Source organism: Caretta caretta, chromosome 8 (genome assembly GCF_965140235.1).
Source record: "Caretta caretta isolate rCarCar2 chromosome 8, rCarCar1.hap1, whole genome shotgun sequence".
NCBI lineage: Eukaryota > Metazoa > Chordata > Testudines > Cheloniidae > Caretta > Caretta caretta.
Window position 1 is genome coordinate 35421829 of NC_134213.1, and position 12982 is coordinate 35434810.

The window sequence follows — 12982 nt, forward strand, 5'->3', positions numbered from 1 at the left end:
GAGAGGAGAAGACTGAGGGGGGTCACGATAACAGTTTTCAAGTACATAAAAGTTGTTATAAAGAGACGGGTGCTAAGTTATTCTTCTTATCCACTGAGAAGAAGACACGAAGCAATGGGCTTAAATTGCAGCAAGGGAGATTCAGGTTAGACATTAGGAAAATCTTCCTGACAGGGTAGTTAAGCTCCGGAACAAATTGCCCAGGGAGGTTGTGGAATCTCCATCACTGGAGCTTTTTAAGAATAGGTTAGACAAACATCTGTCATGAATGTTCTACTTAGTCCTGCCTCAGTGCAGGGGACTGGACTAGTGACCTGTCGAGGTCCCTTCCAGTCCTACCTTTCTACGGTTCTACACACATCGTAAGAGAAAGTGCTAGCCCCAAGGAGTCTGCCATCTAACGCAGAACGTGCAGAGGGGAAAGGAAGAAGTATTGTCCCCAGTTCCCAGACAGGGGGCTGAGACCTAGAGAGATCAAGTGACTCGCCCAAGGTCACACAGTAAGTTGACAGCAGAGGCAAGAATTGAGCCCTGATCTCCTGAGTCCCAATCAAGAGCTTTAACCACAACTCCATGTTCCTAGCAGTGGGCTGGTTGGTTCTCATTTGTTCACTACTCACTGGGTTTGCTTTCTAGCTGCTCATACTGGAGACAGATCAGTGTTCTATGGGAAGTCAATTAAAAACCATTTGACTCTTAAAAAAAAAAAAAGAAGAAAAAAAAAAAAAAAGCAGCAAGCCGAAAGCCAAACAATGCGGGGAAGTGGCACGTGTGGGACGGGACAGTCATGTTACGGTATTTGTTTAATCCTGTTTTGCCAATTCCATTGAGTCAAGTAGCTAGCAGTGAATCATGGGCATGTGCTTCCCTCCAGCGCCAACCTCAAGTCTGGGCCTAGGAGAGCTGCCTCCTGCGTTTGTCCGCCCCATGCCAACATTCCTTAACATTGTCAGCTGTCCAAGCAAAACAGATCCGTTCTGTGAAGCAGTGTCCTCAGAATAGGTCCCTGGCTGCTGCCAGGAGATCCCCTGCCCTACTAGTGCTTCCAGTTTCCTAAGGACACCTCTGTTTGGAAAATGGTGTGTTTGCTCTAGGTTTCCATGGCAGTGGTGCTCTCGGCCTCTTGGGTCTGTCTGGGATTGGCCTGGGGAAGGATCTGCTGCTTGCCATGCTTGAGTGAAATAGGCTGAGAAAAACTTCTGTTCAGGCTGGGACCAGAAACCCACTGCAGGCTTCCAGCCTAGCTAGCTGATGGCTATTGTCTAACCCAAGCGTTATCCACGAACAGAGCTATCGTGCAGGGTTCTGACACTGTTCACTCCGAAAAGGGTGCATTTCTAGCTAATAAGATTCCAGGATTGTCACCTGTCTGTGTGTCATTCTGAAGTCTGGACTGTCTGTTGACTCAGGGTGAAGCGATAGAACGGGTACAAGCATGTCTGAGAGCACTCTTTGTTCAGATTATCCCCAGGGTCAATCACCAGGATTTCATGGTCTGGTACGGTCCAGTTTTTAAGTTCTCAGCCATTTTGACTTTATGAATTACACCTTTGCGGTGTACAGTTGCAGCAAGGCATGTATCTAGGCTGTGCCAAGAGTCCTAGACCGTTGTCAAGTATCAGGGAGTAGCTGTGTTAGTCTGTATCCACAAAAACAACAAGGAGTCCAGTGGCACCTTAAAGACTAACAGATTTATTTGGGCATAAGCTTTCATGGGTAAAAAACCATGCATCTGAAGAAGTGGGATTTTTACCCATGAAAGCTTATGCCCAAATAAATCTGTTAGTCTTTAAGGTGCCACCGCACTCCTTGTTGTTTTTCTAGACTCTTGTGATATTAGAGGTACTCAACCAATCAGCCTCTTTACGGCTAATTTTCATGCAACAGTTTCATTGGTTCTATGAGGGAGACTGCACACATGGTGGATTACTTGGCCCAGTTGCTACACCAGTGCAATAATACAGGTTTTCAGCTACTAGTTATTTTGTACAAAACTTTCTCTTTGTACTGCACTTTTAAATTTCAAAGGAGTCTGCTGGCATCAGGGCTGGCTGCCATTTTGTTCTCAGAGCTGCTGCAGCATGTTACAGGGAAAACATACATTGTGCTCTCTCCTGGAGACTTGCGTTTGTTTTTTTCCCCTCATTTTATTTTGCCTGGCTCAGCATTAACTCCCACCCTTAGGGTTAGGGTTAGGGTTTGGGTTTGGGCAGGGAGATGGTGCAGGGTGGATTTTTGTAATTCCAATTCCTTTCCCTTTCATTTCTTGAGCACCCTGTTCTTCCTGGCCAAAGCTGAGGGAGGAAGGGAAAGTATCTGATGAAGCAGGCCTGTCTGAACTCATCCATTTCACTCCCTGGGAAGTTGTGTAAACACTTTCACCGGCTTCCATCTGAGAGCAGCCTCAGTCTGCCTGCACTAAGGAATGTGCTGGGACATAGCTGTGCTGTGGTCCCTTACATTGGGATTAGGCAAAGGCAGGAGGAAGGGGGAGAAGGCAGGGGGCAAGTCCAGTCATCCAGGTTACTAGCTTCCTGTTCCACATCACGGAGACAAAGGATTCACTGTCACCTTCCCCAGGCTCACCTTACGGCTGCTGCTGGGGTGGGGGCACACACTGCTCCTACTGTTCAGGCTGGCTGGTCTGCAAGGCTGCCAGGCCTCTTTGCTTCCTGCTGCTTGGCCTGCCTGGGGAGTACGATGAATGCGCTGCCCATGAGAAGCCAAGTGTCAGCGCACAGGTGACTCATGCAAAGTTCCACCCAGCTCTCTAACCCAAAAGTTCAATCCAGGCCTTTCAAGTACTGTCCAGAGGTGCCTTTGCCAGCCAGCACCCTCTCACCACAGTGCACACACATCATCACAGTGACCCTGCCTCAGTTTCCCACACCCCACCCACAATCATTTGTCTCCATGCCAGAGGAGATTCCTCCTATGACTGCAACCAGGTTATTTATAGTCTCCCCTTCCAGGGCAGTAAGAAGTCTGATACACTGGAGCCCAATAATCTCAGGCCCCTGCAGTGTCCTCTGGATTTTACTATCCCCTTTGCTGGGGGTGTGCTGGCAAGGGAATCCCCCCCCGAGTTCCAGTCCCAGGACCCTACGTTAAGAAGCTGGGACCAGCTCCCCACAATTCCTTGCTGCCTCCCATCTCCCCTCTCGCATAGGCCCTTTGCAGACTCACATTCTCTGATTCTCCCTTGGTGAGGGTCTGACTTCCTGCCAGGTTGTTGCTCAGGGTGGCTCCTCTCTGTACCTTGGGTCTCTAGTAGCCTGCCCTCTCCTCTGAGCTGCAGCCTCTTATCCCCCAGCTGGATATGTCTAACCTGCCCGTTAACCCCTTAGTTCCCGTGGTAGGATGGGTCTGTACACCCCTGACAGATGGTGTAAACATAAACATAAAATGGGCTAAACATTCCAGTTACTGGGTCTGTAATTCCCAGCCATTAGCTTTAGGGCCACACAACCCCAAGAAAGTGATCTATGATTTCTCCTGTTGCTTGAGGACCTTTGCTCCTGTGGATGTCACTCCAGTAGCAGCCAGTTCCGTGCCCCAGTCTGCATCTCTAGCACATGTGCAATGGTAGAGTCCCAGGGCTCTGCAGGCCACGCTTGTTTCTTGTCAAGATGGGCCTGGACCAGTCCCCCAGCCTGGAAACCCCCAGACTCTGGGGAATCTTGGATGAGAATTCTTGTTGTGACATTCCATGCCTCTTCCTTCACTGCTACTGGATCAGAGCGCCCCAGTCACTTGACTGCCCCACACAATTGCTGGGTCTAATCCAAAAATAAAACTATTCACCAGAACATCAGTGTAAAGATGGAAGCACCCCCCTAAACGCAGGAGCTGAGCAGTGCATCAAACCCTACAACTAGCCACGTGGCTGCCCGGCGAGGTATAGGGCTGGAGGCCAGGTGGCCAAGTGCTTGAAAAGTGTGGTCATCTCACAACTACTGCAAGACGCAGTCTGGTGTACCAAGCACCCGCAGCCTTCCTAGGCTAGAGATGCTAGACAGAGATGCAGATGGACCTGGAAAGGCCACGTGCTCTCCCTTGGTCAAAGCACTGTCTAGCTAGAGGAAACAATCCTGCACTGGAGATGAGATCTAAGAGATCTCTGCCACTCTTGTGTTCTCGGCTCTGATCCCTGAATGTCACCATGTTGTCCTTAACCTTGAAGACTACCACAGGCATGTGGTGCTCAGACACTAGGCTGGATTTAACCCCTCTGCCAAGCCATCTGTGTGTGCCCTTAGTGCATACCCTGCACGTTATTGCCAGCAAGGCTGCAGCCAGGACCCTCCTAGTTCATAAGCAGCAGCTCTACCACATGAGCCAAAGGGGCGGGGGGTCCATCTCACCAAGACAGCAGCAGCCGAGTTAAGCTTGTCCCAGCCAGTCTCTTGCATGGTTTACAGCAGAGGTGGGCAACCTACGGCCTGCGGACCATATCCAGCCCGCGGAACCATCCTGCCCGGCCCCTGAGCTCCCAGCTGGGGAGGCTAGCCCCAGCCCCTCCCCTGCTGTCCCAGCTCGCCATGCCGCCAGCACTCTGGGCAGCACGGTGGCATGGCTGGCTGTGGCCGGGCAGCACGGCTGCCAGTCTTGCCGCTCTGAGTGGCATGGTAAAGGTGTGGGGAGCTGTGGGGTTGGATAAGGTGCAAGGACACCCGGGGGGGTAGTCAGGGGAGAGGGAGCGGGGGGGGGGGTTGAATAGGGGCTGGGGTCCCGGGGGGGGGGTGGTTAGGGGTGGCGGTTCCCAGGATGGGGAAGTCAGGGGATAAACACCAGGGGCCATTGGATGGGTCAGGGGACGGGGAACAGGGTGGGTTGGATAGGCATCGGAGTCCAGGGGTGTGGATAGGGATCGGGACAGTCAGGGGACAGGGGGGCTTGGAAAGGGGGTGGGGTCCCAGGGGAGTGGTTAGGGGTGGGGAGTCCTCGGAGGGGGCGGTCAGGGGACAAGGAGCAGGGGGGATTGGATGGGTTGGGGATCCTGAGGGGGGCAGTAAGTGGGAGGGGCAGGGGCCAGGCTGTTTGGGGAGGCACAGCCTTCCCTACCCGGCCCTCCATACAGTTTTGCAACTCCAATGTGGCCTCAGGCCACAAAGTTTGTCCACCCGTGGTTTACAGCCAGCAAATCTTAGAGGTTGGACCACCTGGCCCTGAGGCTAAGCCTCAGCAGTGATGCCTCTTGCTTATGGTGTGTACAGGACATAGTCCTTCTGCCAGCTCCGGGCTTGGGGTTACAGCAAAGATCCACTTTCAAAGCAGAGATGTGCTGGTATTCAGTTACTGGAACTATTTCCCGTAAGGACACCTGCTGCTGACTCAGCTACCGTGACACAACAGGATTCCTGGATGCACAGCCTGCAGGTCGTTGCTAACAGTTTTCAGAAGCTCCCTGAAGAGTCCTCTGGGGAACTTGAAGCATGTACTGTAATTATGTGTGGGCGGGAGCTAGACTAGTTCAGGAAGATCTGCTTAGTAAGCAAACTTTTTGGAAGGTGGTTCTCCTGGGATCCTCCTGTTTTTCACCCTCCCCCTTCCTTCTACACGTCAGACTGGCCTGGCTTTTTTGGTCAAGGAGTGGAGGAGGATCTTGCTGTGTTGGTCAAAGGGGGTGGCTGTTAGGGCTGGGTTGTGGACAGCCAGACATAGTGGTTGGAGTTGGAGTCCAAAGTTGGGAGTCAGCTGGCTCAGAATACTGGGAGGTCAGAAGCCAAAGAGAGACTGGAGATCAGAACTACAAGTCGGTAACCAGAGTCAAACTGAGTTGGGATACCAGGAGGTCAGAGGCAGGAGACAAACCAGAGATCAGACCCATAAGTCAGAGGTTCAGAGCCAAACCAGGTCAGGATGCCAGGAAGTCAAGCCGGGGAAGCAGGAGGCACAAGGTACACAGTCCAGAGTAGGGTGGATTGGTCCTGCTTTGAGCAGGGATTGGGTTAGTTGGGGATTGGTCCTGCTTTGAGCAGGGGGTTGGACTAGATGACCTCCTGAGGTCCCTTCCAACCCTGATATTCTATGATTCTATGATCCCAGTTGTTCTGACAGCTTTCCATTCCTGTTGCTGGCTTAAATAGGGCCAGCAGTCCAATGGCTGCTCTGGGACTCTGCCAAGGGGGTATGAGGGGCGGAGCCTCAAACTGGGGCTGGGCTTCATGGGTCCCGGGTCAGCAGGCTGCCAAGTGGAGGGTTGCAGCGTGGCTGCTCCTGTGGACTCACGTTCGAGGCCTGTGGGTCATGATGATGGCCAGGGAATAACCCTGGGAGCTCCCACCCAGGAGGCAGAGAAGGCCTCTGCAGCAGCTTTGGAGAGCAACAGCTGGGATCTGAATGTGGTCCCCCTTGGCAGTGCAGTGAGCTAAGGCACCTGCCAGTGGGACACTATACTATGAGCCGGGCTGTGATTCCCCTGGCGCATACACAGACATACTCGCACGAACTCTCAGTGCGCCAGCCAGTGTAGCTGCTAGAGTTACCACCTTTGAAATGCACCCACCCGCAAGTCAGGCCCGCCACAACCCCAACCACAAGGCAACTCTGTGATCCCCGCCCTTTCAACAGCCACTTATAGTTTCTAGAGAGATCTTAGATATAGACGAGACTGGTAACATTGCACGTCTCCTCACTCTCCTGTGACTCAAACCCTCTCTCACACACCTGCACCGTGCGCTTGCGTGTTGGTGGGCAGCCAGCTGCTGTATTTTCAACAGTTTAGATCTGTTATCACTTAAACTACAGAAGTGGGAACACTGCAGCACCTTTAGCTGGATATAGACACTTTGAACATTCGATACCCCAGTGCATTGTGATAATAATGTAAATCTCTAGACCCACGGAAAAGAAAACCTGGCAGATTAAATTATTTTTCTGGTAACTGGCAAATCCATAAAAAAATGGCCAGGCTGGTCAAATACCAGCCACGTGGTAACCCTACTAGCTGCAGGAGGAAGGGTGGCAGGAGCAGAGGCATGGCTGAGCCATGCCAAGTACAAACATGGTAAAACCAGTTGATACCTACTTGGCATGGTACAAACTATTTTACCTTTTGTCCCTGGACCTTATTGCTGCCACCACCAAGCGTCTAACAAATATAACAGGGAAAGAGCCTGCTTGGAAACGTCTTTCCCCCCCAAAATCCACCCAAGCCCTACACCCCCTTTCCTGGGGAAGGCTTGATAAAAATCCTCACCAATTTGCATAGGTGAGCACAGACCCAAACCCTTGGATCTTAAGAACAATGAAAAAGCAATCAGGTTCTTAAGAAGAATTTTAATTAAAGAAAAAGTAAAAGAATCACCTCTGTAAAATCAGGATGATAAATACCTTACAGGGTAATCAGATTCAAAACAGAGAATCCCTCTAGGCAAAACCTTAAGTTACAAAAAGACACAAAAACAGGAATATACATTCCATCCAGCACAACTTATTTTATCAGCCATTTAAACAAAACAGAATCTAACGCATCTCTAACTAGATTGCTTACTAACTCTTTACAGGAGTTCTGACCTGCATTCCTGCTCTGGTCCCGGCAAAAGCATCACACAGACAGAGAGAACCTTTGTTTCCCCCCCCTCCAGCTTTGAAAGTATCTTGTCTCCTCATTGGTCATTTTGGTCAGGTGCCAGCGAGGTTGTCTTAGCTTCTTAACCCTTTATAGGTGAAAGGGTTTTTCCTTTGGCCAGGAGGGATTTAAAAGGTGTTTACCCTTCCCTTTATATTTATGACAACTGCTATTTACGCCCACGCTAGCTCGATGAGAACTAGCACAAATATGTCTATGTACACGAGAAGGGGAACCACAGCCCTAGGTTGTAGTGTAGACATAGCCTAAAACTAGCTTTAACTCCTCCTGTCCCCCACACTGCTCCCTTGGCCAGCAACATATTGTTCCCCAGACTGTTCAGCCCAGTTTGCAATGGCCCATGCAATGGGGTTGCCACCATTTCTCCTCAGGAGCATAGGCCACCATCTAATACATTTCACTGCTAGGAATTTTTTCCTGATCTTCTTTCACGTCCTCCCAGGACTTTTTAGTTATATACTCTTGTGACATGCTAAGCACAGTCTCTCTCCCCATGGTATTCCCACCCTCCTATACTGGTACATACAGCTCTTCTGTGGTATCTTTGTTTCAAAAGCAGAACTGAGCTGCCCCCTGCAAGCTGATGAGTATCTGATGACAAACAGCACTGCTCTCAGTCCTCTGCCATTTGCGCTAAGCCTCATACAGCCGTCACACAGAGACCCTTTCACCAGCTGCGAGGGAACTGAAATAAAGTGCAGCACACACATCCGTATGAATTTGCTCTGAAATTAAAACTGACAAGCCGGAAGAGTTACATTCTGAACGGTCATATCAATGGAAGAATAACAGAGTGAGACAAAATATGCCAACATATTAAATGGCCGGCTGCTGACCAGAGGCCGTAACTGAATCCTACAGTAAACCCTACAAACTTAAAATGAGTGTACTCGTTAAACAGACAAAGGGAAACCAGCACAGAGATTTACCTAAGGTGACAGGACTAGAACTCAGGTGTCCTGACTTAATTGAGGCCCCTACCTACTCGGCCAGAGTGCCTCCCAACACGGTGGATAAGCCCGGGGAGGTAGTCCAAGAATACAGGCCTTCTGGAGAGAAGTAAACAGGCAGGTGGATTTGAGTTTAAATACCAGCCAAGGGATCCAAAATGCAGCTGGAGAGCTGGGTGACACGGCAGGTCTGTCAAGCCACAGGAGAGGTTTCTGTGGAATAACCAGCATTGTTGCTGAGAGGCCAACTTCTCCAGAACTGCTAGAAAGCTTAATAGCATACTAAGGAACCCCTCTAATTCGGTTAAAATCATTTACCTAGTTACTGGGCAAAAATCCCTTCTTCCCCTGAAGCCAGGGGTGTTACATCTGGAATGAATTTGGTCTAGTCATCATCTGGATATAATTTCAAAGACATAGGCTCTTGCTCCTGAGAATGACATGATAAATGAACAGCTAGCAACTGAAGAGTCAATAGCATTATTCTGTGTGACCTGCACAGGCTTATTCTCGGCTTTCTGATCTGCATGCTGTAAACCCTATTCTCACCACACCGCAATTCCTCGGCCTCATGGACAACTTTTCATATGGTTTCGTTATATAAGAAAAACCTCTCATCCAAAAAATGCAGGAAGAGTTTGTTTTTTTTTATTATAGAAACAGCAGTAAGTAACTTTGCAGTCCCTTCTACTGCCTCCAGTTAAATAGAGAAACAAACACAGCTACTCCACACTCTGTCAATACAACGCACGCCCCGCTTGCCTACAACAAAGGGAAAAGCAGCAGGCCACACTTCAAAACATTAATCGCTGACTCTGGATTAACACTTGCTCTGCCCCTGCATCCAAACATCAGGTGTTAACAAACAGTTAAAATCTGGAATATTAAATCTCTGTCTGCTTCCAAAACTTCAGTTGGATAAGGATGGGGATTCATGTTCTTATTTCAGTGTTTTGTCCACAGCCCTACATTATTTGTATTTACAGCTAAAGGAAATGAACAATCAAGAGGAAGGGGCAAAATACTTTACAGGACAATAATATTTTGCACATTTCAAAATGCAGTAGTTCTAGCAACTATCTCTATACCAAAGTGGTGTATTAAATACTATAAACCACCTCAATGTCCCTACGTTATCACAAGATAGGCGTTCTTTTATCCCAGTGTGATCCCTCTGAAATAAACTTTAGAAGTGCTAACATGGCCAGATTTTCTAAAGAGCTGATCTCCCAATATAAGCACTTAAACAGATTCTGAGATTTTCAATTGGACCTGCTGGGGGTTGGGAACATTTGAAAAGACAGACACTTCTTGTAGCTGCCTAAATGGGAGCCAACCTCTTTTTAAAATCTGCCCCTCCCCTCTGCAGTGTGATTTAATTGCCTTACCTATAAAATGAACGCAGCCAAATACCCACAAGAGCAGATGGATATTCAGGGCCAGCATCTTCTCGGTAACTTGTGCCTGCACAGCCTGCTCTATCCATACTGTGAGTGAAAGAGGTGCGAGGAGAAATTTGCTGGCCTGGGTTGATTCTTTTGGAACTTCCTGTTAAATAATAGAAGGAAACAGACTGAATCCACAGGAGAGCTCATGCCATGGAACTCTGTTTTCGCCCATTATGGTTTAAAAGGATATGAGACATAGTTTACTGAATGCAAAGGAAACCTTGGCAGCATTTTTGTCAGGGAACTCTTCTCAGGCTGGAGGTGAACAGCAATAAATGTACACAGCGGGCCCAGTTTGCTGTGTGCTTACATAGCTTCTTTATGGTATCTATTTGTGTAACAACAATACCAGTGCTTTGGTGGTGTTACCTAGTGGGCTAAGCACAAGGCTAGCAGCCTGGAGGTCCTGTGTTCTAATCCTGCCTCTGACGTTAGCCTTGAGTAATTTACTTCTGCTGCTTATCTCAGAGGGTGACTGTGTATGGGAAAAGTGCCCATCATGGGTGCGAGCACCCACTGCTGGGGTAAAGGCTATTGTAGGAGAAAGTCTCCCCAACGATCCCCCACCTGAGGGTTATAAACTGTAATCAAGTCACCTCTTTGTCAAGCTAAATAGATTGAGTTCCTTAAGTCTGTCACTATAAAGCATGTTGTCTATTCCTTAATCATTCTCATGGCTCTTCTCTGAATCCTCCACAATTTATCAGCATCCTACTTGAACTGTGGGCACCAGAACTGGACATGGGATTCCAGCAGTGCCAAATACCAAGGTGAAAACCTCTGTGCTCCCACTCGAGATTCCAGGATCACATTAGCCCTTTTGGCTACAGCGTAGCACTAGGAGCTCATATTCAGCTGATTATCTGCCAGGAAGCCCAAATGCTTTTCAGAGTCCCTGTGACGAGGACTCAAACCCCAGATGGCATGGTTCGTTGTCTGACCGGAGAGAGACAGGCAACACCAGCAAGGTCTGAACACAAAGCTCTTTACTGAGGAGTGCACACAACAATAGAGAGCAGCCCGTCTCCAAAGAGAACCAGCAGCCGCTAAGTAAAACTAATAGGTTTTTATACACAGTTCCGTCGCGTCACAGATTTATTCATAAAGCAGCCCACCCCTCCCCTATGTTAGTTAAAATCCTCTCTCTTTATTATGCATGCACTTCTACCCCTTATTGTAGATAACTTTTAGCAAATCGTAATGCTTCACTAACTTTCTTATCGGTATGGGTGTCAACCAGGAGACAAGGAGTTAAGAACAGACATAACACAAAAACAGGGAGTGGAAAACAGTGCCTCCTATCTCAACAAACTGTTCCCAGAACATTTGGTACAAAAATGCAGGCCTCCCCTTTTTTCTTACTCCCTGCAACTTAAACAAGTATTCTTTTATTCTATTTATCTCGTTCAGGGACTTTCCCAGCAACCTTTATTGGCCTGACTTTGGTTCGGTTGGCATAACTGCTTCATATTTAATTTTTCTCACCTAACACCTGCTTCCCAGGATAGAGTCCCCCGGCTTGTAAACGTGGCCTGCATTCTTTGGTCCTAGATGTATACATTGACATTTAGCCATATTAAAACACACATTGTTTGCTTATGCCCAGTTTACCAAGCTCTATATCCCTGCAGAGGGCCTGTGCCTCTACAACGCCCTGGCAGCCTGTCCCCCTACTCCCATCCCTTGTCAGGGTGGGCCCAGTGGAGTGTGCGAACTGGGATGGAGTCCCTCTGAATGGAGCAGAGCCAGGGGGAGGGAAAAGAGCTACACAATGAACATCCTAAGGTTGGATAAGATGGGGGGGATGGTTTGCATTCTCCTTACCCCAGTCTAGCCACCCCTGTCCCCATGCTGCATGGAGCAGGCTCCTTGGGAGGGTGGGGCTGAGCACCCCTTCTGCATGGAAGGGACAACTCCAGCATGCACAGATCTAGGTCCCTGTTCGGCAAAGCACTTATGCATGGGCTTAAGCCTCTTTAACTTCAGTGGCACTTGAGCACCCGCTTTTCAAGGGAAGTGCTTTGCTGACTCAGGGCCTTGACAGAGGCTGATCTGGCTCAGTTCTGCACTAGCTCATGGGTGCTATGGGGATCCAGCTGGTTCATATCTGGGAAGCATCTGGAAGCTACAGCATAGGCGCCAAGTTTCTAATCTACTGCGGGGTGCTCCCCACAGCTCTGCCCAGGCCCTGCCCCTGCCCCCACTCCACATCTTCCCCCCCAAAGCCCCACCCTGCTTATTCCCACCCCCACTGTGGCCCACCTCTTCCTGTTCTGTCCCCTAGCACACTGCACCCTCACTCCCCCCCCCCCCCGCCCTCCAGTGTCTCCTGTCGCTGCAAAACAGCTGATCCGCAGCAGGCGGTAGGTGCTGGGAAGGAGGGGGAGGTGCTGATCTGCGGGGCCCGCCCGCGAGCAAGAGGCGCTGGGGGTGAAGGGGAGGTTCTGGTGGGGGGGTTGCCAGTGGGTGCTCCGCACCCACCATTTTTCCCCCATGGGTGATCCAGCCCTGGAGCACCCACGGAGTCAGCACCTATGAGCTACAGCATGAATATTAGCAGCGATTTAGTGCTCGGCAAGGCCAGCGTGAGCCCTGCGGCCTGCTGAGCCTAAACTCTGCAGCAAGGTCACCAGCTGTGCACAGCTAGGGCAGCTTCAGGCAAGCACCAAACTAGAGGGTTGGGGCAGAGTTAAATGTGAATGGAGCACTGCACTCAGTGCAGACACTGGTGTCGTTTGGGTATTACATTCAATCTCTAGCCCCTAGGGATTAGGCTGAGGCCTTCCTGGAGGGCAGATTTTCCTGTCTGCTGTTTGTGGGGGGGTTTACACCTTCCTCTGAAACAGTTGATACTGGCCATTCTCAGAGACAGGACTCTGGGCTAGATGGACGAGGACTCCGATCCAGTCCAGTGTTGCTGTGTTTATTTCACTGTGCCCCAACATTTTCAACGTGCCATAGATTTTTGTATTGATAACAGCCAACCACAT

At 49.6% G+C, this 12982-nt stretch overlaps 1 protein-coding gene across 4 annotated transcripts in view; it reads right to left on the minus strand.

Annotated features, from left to right (window-relative positions):
- Positions 1-10044, minus strand: part of ECSCR (endothelial cell surface expressed chemotaxis and apoptosis regulator) — a 47108-nt gene extending 37064 nt beyond the window's left edge. For all 4 annotated transcript variants that reach the window (XM_075131382.1, XM_048861270.2, XM_048861269.2 and 1 more), the window contains exon 1: positions 9933-10044. In XM_075131382.1, the coding sequence (XP_074987483.1) occupies positions 9933-9990 (58 nt within the window). In that variant the 5' untranslated portion in view covers positions 9991-10044. The remainder of the gene's footprint in view (positions 1-9932) is intronic.
- Positions 10045-12982: the final 2938 nt, after the last annotated feature.